Here is a 21913-nt window from a genome sequence, read left to right as displayed (position 1 = left end):
AAGAAGAGCAGGTGTCGCAAAGAATCTTATAGACACTAAAGTTTTTCAAAGTGGAACGGATCGATTTTAAATTATGAATAAAATTTTTTTCAGATTATTATTCATTTTACTAAGGTTTGAAGCTCCTCTTTTCAGACTATTATTGATTGAAAAGGTGACATTACAGTTGTATTTATCACTAAGAACGTGTTGAATCTGATAGGAGAAGGGACCCAAGAAGGGAATAGAAAAAAACAACTTCTTCTTCAGGCTGGACTCAATGATAGAGGAGCCGAGTGTAGTAACTGTTTTTACAGTTTTCCTTTTAAGGATGTTATCCACTATGGCAGGTTCGTATTCGTTATTAACTACTATCGTTTTGATTATATTAATTTCTTCCTCGACTTTTTCTTTCGAGAGTGGAATAGAAGTAGCTCTGTGAATAGCAGAGTGAAAGAAAGAGTTCTTATGAGATTGTGGGTGCATAGAAGACGCAGATACGATCTGATCGGTATATGTTTCTTTATGAAAAACATTAAATGAGATTTTATTTTCTTCTACTGTAAGCGTTAAATCAAGAAAATTCAATTGACGGGCCTCATTTTCGAGTTCGCTGCTGAAGGACACTTTCTAGTGAAGTTCACTGAAGAGATTGAAAATACGATCAATGCCATCAACAGGTACTTTGTAGATGGCTAGAATATTGTCGACATATCTGATATAGGACAGGATGCCTAGCTGTAGATGAGAAACAATAGAAGAACTTTTCTTCTAGAGAGTTAATGTAAATGTCAGCAACGATACCAGCTAACGGATTTCCCATAGCGAGACCGTCGGGTTGCTGATACAATTGTTAGTTAAATTCAAAATAGCTGTATTTGACTATGACTGTAATTAGATTCATAAAGTCTGTGATTTGTTCGTCTGAAAGTTCTTTTTTGAAATGACTTAAATTGTTCTCCACGGCCGTAAGCGTTTCTTGCACGGGAACGTTTGTATAAAGATTTTTGATGTCTAGTGAAAACAACTTGGTATCAGTGACACAAAATTTTTAATCAAACGTTTCCATAAGAAAATGCTCATCAACATGAACCCTCGGCCCCCAAAACTTCGTTCTCAATTCAATTCTATTTCTAATATCACGAATAGCGTGTGCCATGAATTAGCCATATTTCTCCATGACACTCTGAAAAAATCGTTCGTTTTCGAGAACAATTATTCCATCCCCAATAGTCACGCCCTAGTCCGTAAAATAAAAGATTTATAATGCAGCCCAGAAACTTTGTCTCACACTTAGCACAGCTCCCAGGTAAAATGTTTCGCTGTCAACAAGGTGTTAGGAAGAAAGGATTATTTGGAATTTATGCCCCGTCGACAGCGAAGTTGTTAGAGACGGAGCACGAGCTCGGATTAGGGCAGGACCGGCCACAGCGAGCTAAACTTCACGCGAGCCAGGTGTGCGGGCCAAGGCTCGGCCTGTGTCGGGTCTACTCGGAAGTACGATGTACGGCGCGATATTTCGTTTAGCATTGCTGTTTGGCATCTTTGGTTGGCACAACTCTCTTCAATTCGGCAGAATCGTGGTGTCAGCGCTGTTTACCCTTCACTATTTGAACATAGTGTGAAGGACGTTCGCAGGTCCAGTGGCTCGGTCCACAAAAAGAGGCTGTTTACCAATCTGTAGTCACAAGCCTTTAAAAATGAATGGGAATTACAGAAGAGAGGGATGAGAATGATCATATATATTATGCACTCGCACAAGCGAGGAGCACTTCAAAGACGAGCGGTCTAAGGCGCTACAGTCATGGACTGTGCGGCTGGTCCCGGCGGAGGTTCGGGCATCCCTCGGGCATGTGTGTGTGTGTTTGTCCTTAGGATAATTTAGGTTAAGTAGTTTGTAAGCTTAGAGACTGATGACCTTAGCAGTTAGTCATCGACTGTGCGGCTGGTCCCGGCGGAGGTTCGAGTCCTCCCTCGGGCATGGGTGTGTGTTTTTGTCCTTAGGATAATTTCGGTTAAGTAGTGTGTAAGCTTAGAGACTGATGACCTTAGCAGTTAAGTCCGATAAGCTTTCATACACATTTGAACATTTTTGAGCACTTCAAATTTACTATGAAATGATATTACAATAACATGCACGAAGAATTTAAAGAGTTAGTTCACAATGAAAGAGTAAAAAAATTACAACGATTGACAGACAGGATTCATTGTTCTGTACATCAAGAAGAACTTTGTGCTAAAGTTGGAGGAATGCAACGTGCGAAGAAACTGGTGGTATGAATAGTAAAATTTCTGAAGCAGCACGCTATGTTGCACTGTCTGTTGCAACAGTTTTCGATGGTTACGGGCACTGCAGTATCGCATTTTCCAGTGGAACTGAAAGGAGAGTGTGGGACTTTATACATTACTGCAGACTGCGTTAGGTAAGAGAAGGGGAATGCCTGGAACGAGTTTTCGATTTAAAACTCGCTAGTGTTGAATTTATTGAGGAACAAAGAGTGCAGGAAAGAAAATTAGATCTTTCGGATCGACTGCAGACCTTACATTTAAGTTTACTTGACATCACATTGCCCTGTGTAAGACATTTAAAGGCGAAAAACAACTTATTTCTGATTTGACAGGGTGGATTTAAAAATTAAATCGCACTATAGAAGGCCAAAATTTGACAAACATGGTCCAATTCCCTAAGGTCACTGACGTCTAAGGAAATGTAAAGTTTGAAGAATTCGTTGTGGCCTTGAACGAATTACAAGGACAGTTTCCTAAATGTTTTGAGGACACTGCCAGTCTTACATCTTTTTCCAAGCTGTTTTCGAGATTGTTGCTATGTCAGCTGAAAGCGCCCCTATGCACATGCAGATGCAACTGACTGATCTGCAAGGTAATTACCGTTTTAGAGTAAAGTCCTTTTACTTTAAAACTACCGAGGATGTCTACATTGCTTTCCTCAGATTAAATGCACACATTTCCTTAATGAGGTTGCAAAAGTGCTACAACATTTCAATCAACTTGTGTGTGTTAAAGAAATTTTTACATCGTGAAACACCGGCTGGGGTGGCCGAGTGGTTCAAGGCGCTACGATCTGGAACCGCGCGACCACTACGGTCGCAGGTTCGAATCCTGCCTCGGGCATGGATGTGTGTGGTGTCATTAGGTTAGTTGGGTTTAAGTAGTTCTAAGTTCTATGGGACTGGTGACCTCAGAAGTTAAGTCCCATAGTGCTCAGAGCCATTTGAACCATTTTGAACATCGTGAAACCAAATAAAGCACAAACCTGAGGCGAAAATCTGTGAAATTATCTGCGTCTCTCGGTATGCCAGCAGTTTGTAACAGATAAAAATTGCATTACATCTTCAGTGCACCAAGAATAATCAAATAATACTGAAAATTTGTTTCATTCGTGATTTAAGTTGTTGAGAAATGTGTAATACAAAGCCGGCCGAAGTGGCCGCGCGGTTCTGGCGCTGCAGTCTGGAACCGCGAGACCGCTACGGTCGCTGGTTCGAATCCTGCCTCGGGCATGGATGTGTGTGATGTCCTTAGGTTAGTTAGGTTTAAGTAGTTCTAAGTTCTAGGGGACTGATGACCTCAGCAGTTAAGTCCCATAGTGCTCAGAGCCATTTGAACCATTTTTTTTGTAATACAAAAGCAAGTAATATGCAGCGTACTGCACTGTCATTTCAATGTGGCACATTCACAGTTTCCACATACTGCCAATCATACCATACTATAACATTCTGATTTCGTTTGTTTTAAAATGTTTAATTATTAAAACAGAACTGATGTATCCAGTTTTGTGTGCAATTGAAAATGCAGATCTCCGTCTGGCGCTAAGCTCTTTTAAGTGGTAGCGTGAACTTGGGTGGTAAAGAAAATAAAGTATGTTAGTGAATACTTTCTTGAAAGTTTAAGGGAACACACAGCTTTTTCAGTTTGAAAAATTCTAAAAAAATGATAATTCATTTTTTCTGAAATTAAAGAAGGCTGTTAACAGTTGTTTATAATTAGGAATCGACATTTTATGTTGAGCGCTAGACATAAACGATATATAACAGAAAATCAGTTAATTGTGATGTACATATCTTACAGATTAATGGATAATACGTTAGCAAGTCTTTCGTAATATTGTTAGAGTATGTAATAACTTACCTAAGTGGAAATCTTTTTCATTAATCTCTTGGTAACTTGCGGGTTTTGAAAACATTCTTTATGAAGTTTACGGAGTCCTTCGGTGTTCGAGGTCGATCTGGCTTATTGAAGTCAACGTGGAATAATCCGAACTTCTCCCTGAAAACGGAATTAACAGAGTTATTACCAAAGCAAATACCCACCCTAACGGAAGTTTGGAATAACACGGAGTTTACTATAATGACTTCTTATAGTTTACCCACTGATTGTCAAATACCTTATAAATAAAATAAACACAATTCCTTCTGAAAACAAGAAAGGTTTTAGTTAGTTACAAAAAAATCATTAAAAAACTAAGCAGGCTCTCTCCTAAGTGTACACCTTGAAAACAGGAACAGTGAAAATCTTTATATCGTGATGATAATGATGATGATTATTAGTGTTTAGTAGTGAGTATGTCCACTTCGCACACGCATGAGTTCTTCCACTCTGTGAGGCATGCTCTGGATGAGACCACCAAGTTTATCTTGGGGTATGAGGTCCCACTCCGCATTGGCAGCTTCAGTGAGGTCCTGAAGATTGTCAGGTGAATTCGGACGCTGTGCAATGGCCACCTTCCACAGTTCCCATGCATCTTCAGTTGCGTACAAGTCTGGGCACTGTGCTGGCCAATGCATTCGTTTGATGTTGCACATTTGAGGATACCCAGGCACTGCTAGAGTACGGTGCGGCCTTGCATTGTCATCGACTACGATGAATTTGTGACCGACTTCACGTCTTTAGGGCCTTACAGTCGTTTTTAGGACCTCTTGGAGGTATCGAGGACCAGTCAAATTGCCATAGATGGAGCTGAGAGGGGTCTGCCGTCCCATCATTATTGCCGCCCAAAACATTACACTCCCACCTGCAGACGGATGGACTTCCTGAATATATCGGCGTTCCTGGTGTCGCCTAGCGGTTCTCCAAACCCTAACACGTCTATTGCCTGGTTGCAAACCAATCCTGGTCTCGTCAGTAAACACAACATTACTCCAATCTGCCATGGTCCAATGTTGATGTGCAATAGCCCAGGTCCTTCAAATGCGTCGGCTTCGTTAGTTCAGTGAAAAACTTCTCTCTGGTCTTCTGGAATGAAGACCACCCTGATGCTATCCCCTATGCACTGTTTGGTCTGAGATACGGATCCCTGTTGTCTGGGAGAAGTCATTTCCGATATTTCTGGTAGTTGATGTTGGGCGCCTGTGAGCCGGCAGTTGGAGGAAACGATCCTGCATTGGTGTTTTCATGCCAGGACGACCACTGCGAGGTCTAGCGTTCAGATTTCCCGTCTCTCTGCAGTTTCTCGACAGCTTAGACACACCACTTTGAGTGACATGTAACCTGTCGGCACCATCTTGCTGTGTGTAACCTGCTGAAAGTAAACCCACTATCCTTACTCTATCAAAGTTTTATATGCCTCTACGTGGAACTTTACTGCAGTGTTGAACACAAACTGGGTGAAGCTGTTGTTGATACTGGACTGCTCGCGGTGTGCTGCTGCGGCAGCGTTATGTTTGCTTGACGGGGAAACGGCCACAAAGCATGCCAGTAGTAAACACCGTCCAGAGTATGTGCTCTAACTGGATAATGCATGAAGTGCCTAGGTCAGTGAGAACTCTAGTATCGTACACTACATTTTAAGATAGTATTCCAACCTTTTGTTGAGCAGTGTATTTAGCAGTGTTGGTTTAATCTTATAACTGTATTAAGCAAGTGATGTGATTACATATGGCAACATATTTTTCTTCGGTTTTCTTCTGTTTCTCTTACATTGGGTAGTAAAAAAATCATAAATTTCGTTGAAAACTGTCAACAGGATACGTAAACTGTATTAAATTTTAAATCGTGGTTTACATATTTGTGTGCAAGAAGCCGTGTATCGGACCTTGGGTAATAGCCTCCTCTTCTTACAGAGAAAAGTGGAGAGCTGTTGTGACAAGCACGTTCGTCGTGATAAAGTGACATTGCAAGTCTCCGCATAACAATGCCTGTCAACAGCTCAACGGCTTACAAACACAAAGACTTCAGAAAGTTCGAAGAACAATGAAAGGACAAATGACCATTCTTTCAAGAAGTATAATGATTTAAATACACTTGTTTGTAAGTTCATGGAATGGGTAGTAGAGAAAGTATCATCAACTGAAGAAGAAGAAGAAGCACAGAATTTGAGTTGGATGGAAACAAGCGAATATAGGTGTGTTGTTGACTTTCGTTACCGTGAGACAAGTTCAGGAAAATATTCTGCATTAGGGATCGCCTAGAACGACGGCTATAGGGAACATCCCTCGGAAAACATGGAATCATATGGACTGGAAAAGTTCATGGAATGGGTAGTAGAGAAAGTATCATCAACTGAAGAAGAAGAAGCACAGAATTTGAGTTGGAAGGAAACAAGCGAATATAGGTGTGTTGTTGACTTTCGTTACCGTGAGACAAGTTCAGGAAAATATTCTGCATTAGGGATCGCCTAGAACGACGGCTATAGGGAACATCCCTCGGAAAACATTGAATCATATGGACTGGAAAACGAATTCTAGATGAAGATATGTATACCAACACCAAAGTCGTGGAATATTTGGCACTCTATACTATACAGAACCGAATAATTTTTTGAAGAAATTATTTGATACAGGTTCCTAAGTAAGCAACGTATAATGCTAACTACATTGCAAACATTTTTTATGAATGGAAACTGATAAATAAAACGCAGTTTTGTGAATAACACAGTGTCCTTGATTATTTATGAAACAGTACAAATAACCAACAATCTTCCTAGTGGTAGATGACTTTTAACATGTAACTTAGAATTTCATCCTTCTAGCTTATTCTGCTGCAAATTTTGGAACTGCGTCTGAAAATCGATACCTTCAGCTACAAAATTTTCGATTGACATAACTGTCAAACTAAATAGTCGTGACTGACCTATAATGAGCTAAGATATTTGTTAATTAGTCTGAGACTTGAAAAATTCCTCTCACATGACTTTACCGAAACACACAAAATTAAGAAAAATCTTAACGTCCAAATGAGGCTACGAAGAAATTCGGAAACTTCATATTCAACAAACTAACTGTAAGAATCTTAAATACGTCCATCCAAGAGACTCTTCTTCTGGAACTGTGGTGTGCGTACTGTAAGACCTTCAGTACACACACCATCATATTATTAGACTTGTCGCTCTAGCGAAATAGGCGAGTGTCAGCAATATGTCTCGTGGTCTTATCGTGGCGTGTTTATCTTCTGCCGTTAGGTCAGACGATAGAAAGGCCACTTGCACGCTTAGAGTAGCAGATTGACGGTGACCAACTTTAAACAGAACTTGATTAATTTTCACACACATTTATTAAAATAGTAACAAGCATAAAAATTACTTAACTTGTTTCTGGATGCTATTTACAATTGACCATCTGTAGTTCCTTTGGTATTGGTACGTTAATCTTATTCTCACATATATCTCTGATACTTGACATAAGTGTCTATACATTTATCTTCATGACTATGTACAGGAATATGGTAATCTTATTAGGCACAGACTGAAATTTGACTATAGACTGGTACAGACTAATGTAGAACTCGTACAGACTGGTACAGACAAATGCAGACTCCCTAATCGGAGGTCTGTACACTCGTTATAATACCTCGCGCGTTCATGTATCGCTGCGCGAGACTGATCCGCGAGGAGAAAAGGTTCTACGTTAGCAGCAATCTCATTGGCTGCGTTACATATTAAAACGCGGATCGGCGGAAGCAGAATTTGGTCCGTCTCTATGGCAGCGCCATCTCATAGTGCGGAGATGGACGAGCGCTGCGCCTGCGCTGTTGTGTTTAGCGGGGAGCGCTCTAGTGGGAAAGTTGCGTACGCGCTGACTACGCGGAACTATGTACACAACAGGAACATTCCGCAGCTTGCAGAAATCATCTTAGGCGTGGAATTTCCGCAAGGATAACATTTTCAGAAATCTCATAATTGTCAAGTAAACATTTTACAAACTTGGGAACTTCCATTTCTGATATTTTAATCAGATTTCTGGACTCTAAAGCAGCAAAACGGTCTAAGTTGCACGGCTTTGCAATTTGTATCGATTTCTTCTAGAAATCTGTCAGTGCTCCCTAACACAGACCTTCTCGGTTCCTGGTGCAAAGTCATCGCCTCCTCTGCAGCCTTCCCTCCAGGCATCATTTTCTTCTTTCCGACAGTTTCTCATTTTTCCCACAGAAATTCCCATTTCGTCACGTATGTCCTTCACATCTTTGCGGTTCGTCAACAAGATAATCGGTTCTAGGCGCTACAATCTGGAACCGCGCGACCGCTACGGTCGCAGGTTGGAATCCTGCCTCGGGCATGGATGTGTGTGATGTCCTTAGGTTAGTTAGGTTTAAGTAGTTCTGAGTTCTAGGGGACTGATGACCTCAGAAGGTAATTCCTATAGTGCTCAGAGCCATTTTAACCATTTTGAGCAAGATAATTTCTCTTGCCTTTCAAAAAGAGCATTAGACTTCTCATCTAATAAGGGGACCACACCTACTTATCATAGATCTCGTCCAAATTTAGAGTACATGCAGAGCTTCGCCAAAAGTGAAAGTGCCAGAAGTGGGAGCTTCTGATGGCCGAGCGTAACATTTTCAGCGCGTATCGGGCGAGGCTTGAGCCATTTATGTCAGAGTGCTAGGCAGCGGCTGACGCAGAGGAAAGAGTTGAGACCGGTAATCCGAGTATCGTAGGCTGGAGTCCCCCTAGTGAAACCAATTTTTCGTTTTTTACGTTACTAACACTGCAGATAAACCGAAATAATCCTCAATATATTGCATTTATTAATATTTTCATAAAAGCCTTGAAAGGGAAAAGGATAGGAAAATGTCTCATTGCAAATAAATTTCCAGGAAGGAATTGTAAGGCGTTCTCGAGAAGTTCATCTAAAAAATTAATTTTATTATTTTTCAGCTGATGATTTACACGTGCTGGAATGACATTCGTAGTTAAAACAGGGGAAGCAGTAATTTTCTCGACTTCGTGCACATGTTATAAACGCTGCATTTTTACAATTACGAGGTTATTTCCAAGTTTCTATAGAATAAATAAACTGTTTACAGTCATAAAAAATTCTCCCTGATTGCACAATGTGGCAGCAATCCGTGCTTAATATTCGCGGGGTAGCTTGTGATGTATAATGGAATGTATTTTCATGCAGTCTTCTGGTTTCATTTTTTCTCTGGATGACATAAAAGCAGTATTGAATGTCTTCCATGAAATTCTTCACATTATCATAAAAACAGACACCGCAGGGTTTCACTAATGAAATGCGTTTGGGAGGAATCACTTGAGTGCTGCATTGTGGGAATTCTTTTTCAACTCTAAAAATTTCCACGTATAGTCGTTGATTTGTTTGTCCTCTCCACGAGTTAATTAACAGAGGAAATTTGCTCTCCTGCACATAGGGCTTAATTACATCAGTCAAAAATTTTGTTTTGCCGGCTGTTTTAAGTTTTCCAGGTTTTAGTGGAATAATGACGACATACAAATATTTAGCCACGTTCTCATCCACCATTTTTTGGAATCTGCGACATTGTTATCTTGTAGGTATACATAGTTTTCTAGTAGGGATTGTAGGATATTGCGCTGTATACGAGTGGGTTACTTTGTTTATTCATATCGTTCCACGATTATTACTTTGCCCCTTGACAGTCTAGGGTTTGGTTGCAAGCCGATTGGTACTGGCAACCTGAAAACATTAAATAAGAATGTAAATATTTTATTGCACGTGACGCTAAAAAGAGTATTTCGATCGACGTCGACGAATGAGCATTCCCGACTTACCAGTCTGATCGGATGTTTTAATTGGAATCCCTCTTTGCAGAGTTATTTGCTGAGTCCTGGTGGAAGCTGTTAAGTACAATCCGGTCTTGGAATTTATTTGCAATCCCAATTTCCCTTTGCCTTTCCTTTTCATGCTTGCTATGAAAATATTAATAAATACAATATAATGAGGATTACTTCGGTTTATTTGCAGTGTAAGTAACGTAAAAAAAGAAAATACAGAAGTTGGCTCTCCCACAGGTACTCGAACCTACGAGCCTCGAATTACCATTCTCTACTCCTTCCGGTGCGCTAACCGCTACCTGGGAACTATGGTAACTTAAATGGCTTATTCCGCGCACGGACCGTTATTTTTTTCTAAACGCTTGGCCATCTGGAGCTCCCACTTTCATTCCTAACCAAGCCCTTGTAATGGGACACCCTCCTCTAGCATTACCTTTTTTTATAGAAATAATCGATACCATTTATACTATCGATTGTTGTATAGGTGAACATTAGCTCGGCTGTTTCAGTGAAAGAATTTCATTTGATACGATGTATTATGTTTCAGGATAAAATGGATAAAAAGAAATTAAATTGCTACAATGGATACAGCTAAAATTCTTCTTCTTGGAGAAATATTTGATTTTACGAAATATCTGGTATAGTTTTAAAATTCATATTATTAATTGCACAACCTAACGCTAATTATTAAATTTATTTCTGGACTCATTTATAAAGTAATTATGTGGCTTAGTAAAGAGTCTTCTTTCGCCAAAAACTTTTAAACTATTTTGCTTTGTAAGCTCTTTGGAATATTGTGAGTACCGTGAATGTAAGTAAAGGTAGTAGTGGGCATGCCTCTGATTAAATCAGACGTGTTTTTGATTTGTCACTAATAATGTAATTTGTGGTGTGACAGAAGTGGAAATTGGAAGGACGGTGTGATGTTGAAAAAATTGACAAAGAATAAAATTCAAGAATAATACAGGTAAATCTTCATCAGTTATTTAGTCACCAGGAACCCACAAAGTTATAAATCAAAATATCAGCCGCAAGAATGTACCCCCAGACGCAATATTTGTAGCCAACAACAGGAAGAGAAAATGAAGATAAGTAAATTTTTTTTTATATCTTACACCTCACGAAATTTTCAGAACTTGTGCAGAGACAGAGAATGTTAATAGTGATGTGTGGGAGGGTATGACTACACCCTGCATATACGATAAATTTGCATGAAATCGGTGATGATATGTAGATGCTGACTCCAATAGCGTGTTTAATACTTTTGAGCGTTATAGGCAGACAGTACTCCAAAAACAGAAAAAAACAATAGCGAGAAATCACATAATGCAGGTAAAGTAGTTTGAGCAGCTCCTCTGGGTCCCACAGTTTACAAAAAAATCAGACAGTTTCTCAGTGGCATCCGTTATCTTTTTTAAAGCTTAACAGCTAGATAGTGAGCACTCCATCGTGTATCTGAAATTTTCTTAACTGTGACTTCAAAGTTTTTTACAAGGATTGTTCATTTGTTGTTAAAAACTGAGTAAAGCAAATAAAAAAATTCTGCGGGTCCAAAATAAGCCACACATGATGGGACTGTCGCAAAAGCGTGTAATCTGCACACACTGAGACAGTGGTTTGGCCAGGGCGGAAATAATGCCTTAGAATTAAGTTCACGAATTCTTGCTTGAACTCCTGTACGCTCCCCAGCCACTGTAGAAGCATTGCCCTATCCTTGTCCTCGGTACAATGTTGTACCCAGATTATCCTGCTTAATAACCTTCAAAATATCTTCTACTGTGCTGACGACTTTCATTCTAGATAGCTGAAAATAATCATGAAAAGACTCCTTTACTTCTACTTTTTGTTTTCTGTGTGAATGTAACGACTGTTTTCACGGATTTCATCTATGTGCGAAATGTCCAGCTTGCTTTCAAAGATGGTACAAAAATGCAGGTAATTCCAAACCGGAAATCTTCTACATCCACAACCTCAATTTTTTACGATGTACTTTCGCTGATAAAGGGTGTCTTTATTTTACCATCTAAAATCTCTGCTTACAACAAAATAATAATATCACGAACACCATCACAGCAGAATCATATCCAATAACAATTTAGTCACTGACGAGCTTTGTTAACAGTGCCCATTGTACATAAAAATAAGGTAATTGATATCACTGTCTCAAGTACTGTGTGACAATAATTTTTGTTTACACGCTATTTGAGCGGTAAGATGCGTGCATGCATGCAGTCAGGTCCGGATTATAAGCTGTCTTGTTGCTCGCCCGGTCACGTATGTGTCTGAATGGAACGACGAAGGGAAAAAATACAACACCTGGCACAGAACCTAGTGAATCTGGTCATTCCTATGGAGCTGATGTCCCCCCTAGCTCCACCTGTGTCCGGAAGTTTTGAGTAAAGCAAGTCTCACAAATTGCGCTGGCTGTAAAACGACAATAACTCTAATTTTGGTACAGCAGCAAAAAATTACAGTTTCCATAATTATTTATGTACTGAAATACACGTAGATTTCTGGCGACTGTAAAGACGTATATCGTAATGTGATTATGATACAGCCAAGGAAGCGATCTTAAATCTGTTATGAAAAGACGGCAAAATATCTCTAGGTCTGCGAAGAATAATATTTTGAGGCATGACTATGCGTTCGATGTTGAACTGTACCTTAGTAATGTAGCCCTCGACGTAGTGTACACTCCGCCAACTTCCCTCCCTCCCCTCCCCCCCTTTCACCACCCACGATACTTCATTTTCTCAAACAGAACTTGCATGGTGCCTCACCACATAAACAGCCGTGTCAGTTCAGTACCAGTCTGAATAAAAAGGCAGAACACGTAATGGACGTTGACTAGTCGCAATATACCTAGATGCAGTTTTCGTGAAATCAACCAAGTATTTGGCGTTCGCGGCTGTTCAACTTACAGCTGAAAATGGCAGATAGCTCTGAGTTCTAAGAATTTGCAATAGCGTTGTACCTTCAACACGAGGTGTTTCTTCCTGTGTGGCCAATCAATGTCCAAAACAACTAAAAACTGGAGTACAGGAAGTATCTGCACTTATCTGAATATCACTTGCAAGACAGAAAAATACGTGAACTTTTCATTCTTTTCTTACATTCTCAGGGAAATATAAAGTAGTGGTAATCAGTATAAAGTCAGGATTCCTTCGGAAGCATTAGTACAAGTCTGTAGCCTACTATATCGAATTTATTATGAAAGTAGTTGAGAAATGTTGTTGTTGTGGTCTTCAGTCCTGAGACTGGTTCGATGCAGGTTTCCATGCTACTCTATCCTGTGCAGGTTTCTTCATCTCCCAGTACCTACTGCAACCTACATCCTTCTGAATCTGTTTAGTGTATTCATCTCTTGGTCTCCCTCTACGATTTTTACCCTCCACGCTGCCCTCCAATGCTAAATTGGTGATCCCTTGATGCCTCAGAACATGTCCTACCAACCGATCCCTTCTTCTAGTTAAGATGTGCCACAAACTTCTCTTCTCCCTAATCCTATTCAACACCTCCTCATTAGTTATATGATCTACCCATCTAATCTTCAGCATTCTTCTGTAGCACCACATTTCGAAAGCTTCTATTCTCTTCTTGTCCAAACTAGTTATCGTCCATGTTTCACTTCCATACATGGCTACGCTCCATACAAATACTTTCAGAAACGACTTCCTGACACTTGAATAAATACTCGATGTTAACAAATTTCTCTTCTTCAGAAACGCTTTCCTTGAAATAGTCAGTCTACATTTGATATCCTCTCTACTTTGACCATCATCAGTTATTTTGCTCCCCATGTAGAAAACTCCTTTACTACTTTAAGTGTCTCATTTCCTAATCTAATTCCCTCAGCATCACCCGACTTAATTCGACTACATTCCATTATCCTCGTTTTGCTTTTGTTGATGTTCATCTTATACCCTCCTTTCATGACACTGTCCATTCTGTTCAACTGGTCTTCCATGTCCTTTGCTGTCTCCGACAGAATTACAATGTCATCGGCGAACCTCAAAGTTTTTATTTCTTCTCCATGGATTTTAATACCTACTCTGAATTTTCTTTTGTTTCCTTCAATGCTTGCTCAATATACAGATTGAATAACATCTCGGATAGGCTACAACCCTGTCTCACTCCCTACCGAACCACTGCTTCCCTTTCATGCTCCTCGAGTCTTACAACTGTCATCTGGTTTCTGTACAAATTGTTAATAGCCTATCGCTCCCTGTATTTTACCCCTGCCGCCTTCAGAATTTGAAGGGGAGTATTCCAGTCAACATTGTCAAAAGCTTTCTCTAAGTCTACAAATGCTAGAAACGTAGGTTTTGCCCTTCCTTAATCTATCTTCTACGATAAGTCGCAGGGTCAGTATTGCCTCACGTGTTACAATATTTCTACGGAATCCAAACTGATCTTCCCCGAGGTCAGCTTCTATCAGTTTTTCAATTCGTCTGTAGAGAATACGCGTTAGTATTTTGCATCCGTGACTTATTAAACTGATTGTTCGGTAATTTTCACATCTGTCAGCACCTGCTTTCTTTGGGATCGGAATTATTATATTCTTCTTGAAGTCTGAGGGTATTTTGCCTGTCTCATACATCTTGCTCACCAGATGGTAGAGTTTTGTCAGGACTGGCTCTCCCAAGGCCGTCAGTAGTTCTAATGGAATGTTGTCTACTCCCGGGGCCTTGTTTCGACTCAGGTCTTTCAATGCTCTGTCAAACTCTTCACGCAGTATCGTATCTCCCATTTCATCTTCATCTACATCCTCTTCCATTTCCATAATATTGTCCTCAAGTACATTGCCCTTGTATAGGCCCTCTATATACTCCCACCACCTTTCTGCTTTTCCTTCTTTGCTTAGAACTGGGTTTCCATCTGAGCTCTTGATATTCACAAGTGGTTCTCTTATCTCCAAAGGTCTCTTTAATTTTCCTGTAGGCAGTGTCTATCTTACCCCTAGCGAGATAACCCTCTACATCCTTACATTTGTCCTCTAGTCATCCCTGCTCAGCCATTTTGCACTTCCTGTCGATCTCGTTTTTGAGACGTTTGTATTCCTTTTTGCCTGCTTCATTTACTGCATAGCTATATTTTCTCCTTTCATCAATTAAATTCAGTATTTCTTCTGTTACCCAAGGATTTCTACTAGCCCTCGTCTTTTTACCTATTTGATCCTCTGCTGCCTTCACTACTTCATCCCTCAAAGCTACCCATTCTTCTACTGTATTTCTTTCCCCCATTCCTGTCCATTGTTTCCTTATGCTCTCGCTGAAACTCTGTGCAACCTCTGGATTAGTCAGTTTATCCAGGTACCATCTCCTTAAATTCCCACCTTTTTGCAGTTTCTTCTGTTTTAATCTACAGTTCATAACCAGGAGATAGTGATCAGAGTCCACATATGCCCCTGGAAATGTCTTACAATTTAAAACCTGGTTCCTAAATCTTTGTCTTACCATTATGTAATCTATCTGAAACCTGTCATTATCTCCAGGCTTCTTCCATGTATACAACCTTCTTTTATGATTCTTGAACCAAGTGCTAGCTATGATTAAGTTGTGCTCTGTGCAAAATTCTATCAGTTGGCTTCCTCTTTCATTTCTTAGCCCCACTCCATATCACCTACTACGTTTCCTTCTCTCCCTTTTCCTACTACCTAATTCCAGTCACCCACGACTATTAAATTTTCGTCTCCCTTCACTACCTGAATAATTTCTTTTATTTCATCATACATTTCTTCAATTTCTTCGTCATCTGCAAAGCTAGTTGGCATATAAACTTGTACTACTGTAGTAGGCGTGGGCTTCGTGGCTATCTTGGCCACAATAATGCGTTCACTATGCTGTTTGGAGTAGCTTACCCGCATTCCTATTTTTTTATTCATTATTAAACGGACTCCTGCATTACCCCTATTTGATTTTGTATTTATAAACCTGTATTCACCTGACCAGAAGTCTTGTTCCTGCTGCCACCGAACTTCACTAATTCCCACTATATCTAACTTTAACCTATCCATTTCCCTTTTTAAATTTTCTAACCTACCTGCCCGATTAAGGGATCTGACATTCCACGCTCCGATCCGTAGAACGCCAGTTTTCTTTCTCCTGATAATGACGTCCTGTTGAGTAGTCCCCGCCCGGAGATCCGAATGGGGGACTACTTTACCTCCGGAATATTTTACCCAAGAGGACGCCATAATCATTTAATCATACAGTAAAGCTGCATGCCCTCGGGAAAAACTACGGCCGTAGATTCCCCTTGCTTTCATCCGTTCGCAATATCAGCACAGCAAGGCTGTTTTGGGTAGTGTTACAAGGCCAGATAAATTAATCATCCAGACTGTTGCCCCTGCAACTACTGAAAAGGCTGCTGCCCCTCTTCAGGAACCACACGTTTGTCTGGCCTCTCAACAGATACCCCTCCGTTGTGGTTGCGCCTACGGTACGGCTATCTGTATCGCTGAGGCACGCAAGTCTCCCCACCAACGGCCAGGTCCATGGTTCTTGGGGGGGGGGGGGGAGAGTAGAGAAATATAAGGCATAAATTACGTAGTTTCTTTCATAACATGAGCAATAAATCAAGGCGTTTGCATTTCCTGGACAGAAATTGGTATAAAGGCACTCACTGTCCTGTTGTGCTATTGCACTGTTAGTACATTGTCCAACCTCCGTTTTTCCTAATTACCTCACAAATTCTGTTCGACATTGGCTTTGTTAAGATTTGCAGTTCTTTCAGCGAAATTGTCGCCCGTTCTTCTCATATCGCAATTCTCAACTCACATACGGCCCTCCATTGCGTTAAACATTCTCTAGGTCGTTATACATTCTAGTAAATACTGTCTCTCGCATCTCAGAGTAGATGTCAGAGCTCATTGTAGTGTTCAGCCAAGCAATGCGTTATTCACTCTTAACCCAGAAGGCTGTCCAAATCATAACACTTTTAACACCAAAATTTCTCCTGATTCTTATCTACTGCTTTGTCTCATATCATGCCGATAATAGTGAAATCTAGCGGCCCATCGAAATTAAACTTCTTCAGATCACTGAAGATAACTTTATCCCAATCTGAAGTCCATGACATATGTTCTTCAGCTAACTCCAATGTAGCCTATTGGCGTCTGGCTGTTAGGGGAGGTTTCTGCAGCCGTTTCTTGAACACAAGATGTTTGTCATTTGACAAAATGTGTCGTACACTTCTGGCAGTTACTGATAACCATAAATTAGCAACAAGTTGAGAAGAAGGATAACGGATTGAGGTGTTGCCTTGCGTAAAAATAACGGTTTCGATGCCTCAAATAATCTTCTACCTAGTCCATATTTTACGATATGTCCACATCGTGCACCGAGTCTGGCGAAATTATCAGTCATTGTACTTTGTAAGTAGGCTGTTTACGTTTTCTCTATGTAAGTAGGCTGTTTAGGTTTTTTATGGTAACGCCACCTCTGTATGAAAATCACTGGCTGTGCTGAGTGCAGTCTGTGGCTGCTTTGCATTGTTGTAATACTCGCCATTGTAGTGTTGGGCAGCGGCAGCTGGATGTGAACAGCGCGTAGCGTTGCGCAGTTGGAGGTGAGCCGCCAGCAGTGGTGGATGTGGGGAGAGAGATGGCGGAGGTTTCTAATTTGTCATGAACTGATATATATATTATGACTTGTGATGATATTAAGGTAAATACATTGTTTGCTCTCTATTAATATCTTTCATTTGCTAACTATCCCTATCAGTAGTTAGTGCCTTCAGTAGTTTGAATCTTCTATTTAGCTGGCAGTAGTGGCGCTCGCTGTACTGCAGTAGCTTGAGCAGCGAAGATTTTTGTGAGGTAAGTGATTTGTGAAAGGTATAGTTTAATGTTTGTCAGGGCCATTCTTTAGTAGGGAATTTTGAGTCAGATTGCGTTGCGCTAAAAATATTGTGTGTCAGTTTAAGCACAGTCATGTATAATTGTTCAAAGGGGACGTTTCATATGTCGACCCTTAGCCTAGGATACCTCACTGGAATCTTCTGATTTTTTCTTGTAGTTTGTGTATTTAGTGTAGCTTTTGTTTATTGCTAGCGCATAATTGTAGAGAGAATTTCCTTTGTAGTTGCAGTCTTTCATTGTTGTATAGTAAAACAGTTGTGGCATGCATGTAGATTTGCAGCAAGTATTTCGCAGCTGCGCTTGCAATTAACTAGATATTATTTTCAGTGCTATGTTAATGTGTTCTCTTATTTTTGATCTTCAAATTGTGTTTTTCTGTGTTGTCGTGTGAAATACTGTGACAATAATGGCGTGTGAAAAACGTAACACTAGGCTCCAAAGTAAACTGAGAAATGACAGTGAAGACGAAGGCAGTGTGTTAGCGCCGCAGAGTAATGAATTAACTGATGTTCAAAGTAGTAATTTGGTAATTGTGAATAGGGAAATGGAGCGGGCTGCAAACAATGGTGTAGACAGTGAAACAGGTAGTGAACAGGGAAGCATTGTCGATCGATCGGTCGGCAACAGCTCGCCTCAGGAATCCGAAATGACAGGACACAATTTCGCAAATACTGTAGATTCAGGTTTTGGGTTATCACCGTTTTCTCAAATAAGTCAAGACGCATTTTCTGCTTGTCAAAATGTGAATGTTGCCGGTGCAAATGCACTGCCGAAAAGCGTAGAGAAACAGATTCCAGGCACTAATACATTATTATTGCAATTAATGCAACAAATGGAACAAAATCAGAGACAAACACAGCAAAAGCTTGAAAAGTTAGACACAATGGAACAACACCAGAGACAAACACAGCAACAGTTAGACACAGTGGAACAAAATCTCAAAAAGTTAGACTCATTGGAACAAACTCTCGAACAAACACGTGAGGATTTAACTGCTGAGTTACATAACATTGAATCGAAATGTCAAAAAGTCTGTAATGACGTAAAAACTCAAATTTGTGAGCATTTTCAACCTATTTTTTCGCGTCATGAAAATGCATTACAGAATCACGAAGCAGCCATAAAAGAACTGCAAACTATTGTTCATGAAAATCACAACACCTTGCAAGCTAAAATTGACTCAGTTGCATCTACCGATTCGGTTACGCAACTTGCAAAAACTCAGGATAACTTAAAGGACACAGTAGATTCGATTTCAACACAAATGGACACTCTGAAACTTGGTTCAGAAAAACACACTGAGGAAATGTGTTCATTATCAGAGAAAGTAGTTGAACTTTCGGATCAGCTAAATAATTTATCTGCGAAGGTACATGATAATCTAAATGACGCAAAACCGGTAGTCTTTAATGACACAGAACAGAACGCACAAATTAGGAAACTGAAACAAAATCTGAATCAAATTGATACGCAACACCAAAGAGAAATCCGGGAAGTACAAGATCAGCTGACACAGGTAATACAAGAATTACGTATTTCAGAGGATACTCGCGCCCCAATACGGGAAGAGGGACTTAGAAATACGGAACAACCACAAAATAATAACACAGGACACTTCGGAAGTTATGAAAGAAATTGGCAAGGTGCACCGAATTTTGAGATGGAACCGCCGAAACGACATAACAATGACCGATATGCGACTCGCCGACATGATGACTTTGACTATAAGCTGTTCATTACTACACGTAAATTCAAAACATTTAAGAATTCTGGCAACGACATTCATCCACAAGCATGGCTCCATCAATTCTCTCATTGTTTTCCTCCCAACTGGTCGTTAGAACACAGATTAGAATTTATGTGTGGCTACTTGGAGAATGAACCAGCTGTAAGAATGCGATCGGTAATTCACGATTGCCACAGTGAAGGAGAGTTTTACCATGCCTTCCTCTCAGCATATTGGTCTCAAGCTACACAAGACCGTGTAAAACATGGTATCATAATGATGAAACATTTCGAACAATCTGAATTCTCCAGTCTTGTGAAATATTTTGAAGACATGTTGCACAAGAATCAATACCTGTCAAACCCATACAGCCCCTCAGAACTCATCCGCATTTGCTTAATCAAACTGCCTGAACATTTACGACATATTATTTTAGCAGGACGTTGCAAAGACGACATTGAAGCTTTTCAGGGACTGTTACAAGAATTAGAAATTGACACTGACAATTGCGGAACGCGAAACCAGGAACACAACAATTACAGGTCACATCCGTCGCAATTCCGCGATGAAAGAAGTAATAACTGGACACGACAAGGCTATTCTCACAACACAAATCGTGACCAAAATAGACACCACCCGTATGACAACCGTTGGCAGAGTAGTAATAACTACAGGGAAAGATCACCTCTCCGTGGTAATGACTATCACAGAGACAATCAGAGAAACAGACAATATGGGAACCAAAATAAATATTATCAGGGGAGACAGAATAACTTTAGACGCAACGGTCCAGCGCGCAGTTTCGATTCAGGGAGAAATTCTCCACCACGTGACCGACAAGAAAGAAACTATGGCATCTACCGACATGACGACAGACGATATGATCGTAACGACAGACCTGAACTGCATCAGAACTGGCGGGATTCAAACAGAGCAGGGCCCTCTCGTCACGGTGAATTTGTAGAAGTTAGCTCTCCAAACCCCAATAACGACGCGCGCCAACAAAGAGACAATAGGCAATGACTCACACCGCTGGCAGCCACAAAACGTTCTTATGACACTAACGACGCAGCTGCCGTAGCTAGTAATTACGTAAAAATGGAAGACATTAGGGACATCTTACTCCAGGAACACGACATAAAACATAACAATATTGCATATCCTGTGATTCACATTACAGTAAATGATGTAAAATTTACGGCAGTACTTGACTCTGGCAGTCCCATTTCAGTAATTAGTGAAACAGCCTTTAGCAAATGCAACAAATCGAACGATTGCCCCACACTTCCGTTACGTAAGATTAAATTACAAGGTGCAATCTTTGGAAAAAGTGTAGATGTACGCCAACAAACCAACTTAGAATTCTTTTGTCAAAGCCATAGCTTCTCTACGAACTTTCTTATTGTTCCATTATTGTCGACGGAAATTATATTGGGAGTAGACTTTTTGAATGAATTCAAAGCAATCTTAAACTTTCACGATGCTGAAATAAGTTTAGAGAAGGAAGGTAAGTCAATAGCTTTGAAATTTGAAGACTGGCTCTCAAACCATGACGAGGAAATTAATCGGCTTTACCTTCTGTTAGACAACAGTTCGAACTTTTCTACGGAACTAGACACTAATAATCACTCTGCAAGTACTGACAGGGATGATATCGACGGCGCATTTGACATTAATAAGTTAATTCAGAATAAAATTCAAACAATTGAGAATTGTAATGACACTGATAGGCAGGACCTTTTTGAGATTTTACAAGCACATTCCACAGTTTTTACTCATAAAACAGGAACAATCAAGGGATTTCAATACCAATTTCGTGTTCGTGAGCATACTAAATTTTGTGTTAGACCATATGTAATTCCAGCACATTATAGGGACCGTGTTAGAACAGAAATACAATCTATGCTTGAGGAGGGCATTATTGAGCCTGCAGTAAGCTCATACAACAATCCATTACATGTTGTTGAAAAGAAAAATGGATCGATCAGACTTGTCTTAGATTCGAGACAAATCAATACTATCATTATTCCTGAAACAGACAGGCCGCAGACGATGGAAGAACTTCTTCAAAATTTTAATGGTGTAAAAGTGTTGTCTTCCATTGATCTCAGATCCAGCTTTTATCAGATCGAACTTCATCCAGAATGCAGAAAATACACAGCTTTCCTTTGTTTCGGCGTTTGTTATCAGTTTCGGAAACTTCCCTTTGGTTTGAACATTTCTTCAGCAGCATTTATTCGCGGGCTAAATTCCATATTACCTGAGTTCTTAAAACGTCACATCACCTTATATGTGGACGATATTCTAATAGCGGAAGCTTCATGGGAACAACATAATCGCATCCTCAACAGTCTGTTACGTA

At 40.1% G+C, this 21913-nt stretch overlaps 1 protein-coding gene across 1 annotated transcript in view; it reads right to left on the bottom strand.

Moving 5' to 3' along the window:
* Positions 1–21913, bottom strand: part of LOC126471601 (myrosinase 1-like) — a 269377-nt gene that overhangs the window by 50569 nt on the left and 196895 nt on the right. Inside the window, exon 11 of the mRNA XM_050099838.1 lies at positions 4129–4266. Coding sequence (XP_049955795.1) covers positions 4149–4266 — 118 coding nt within the window. The 3' untranslated portion in view covers positions 4129–4148. The remainder of the gene's footprint in view (positions 1–4128; positions 4267–21913) is intronic.

This window comes from Schistocerca serialis, chromosome 3 (assembly GCF_023864345.2).
Source record: "Schistocerca serialis cubense isolate TAMUIC-IGC-003099 chromosome 3, iqSchSeri2.2, whole genome shotgun sequence".
Classification (NCBI taxonomy): domain Eukaryota; kingdom Metazoa; phylum Arthropoda; class Insecta; order Orthoptera; family Acrididae; genus Schistocerca; species Schistocerca serialis.
This window is presented reverse-complemented; position numbering and strand designations above follow the sequence as displayed.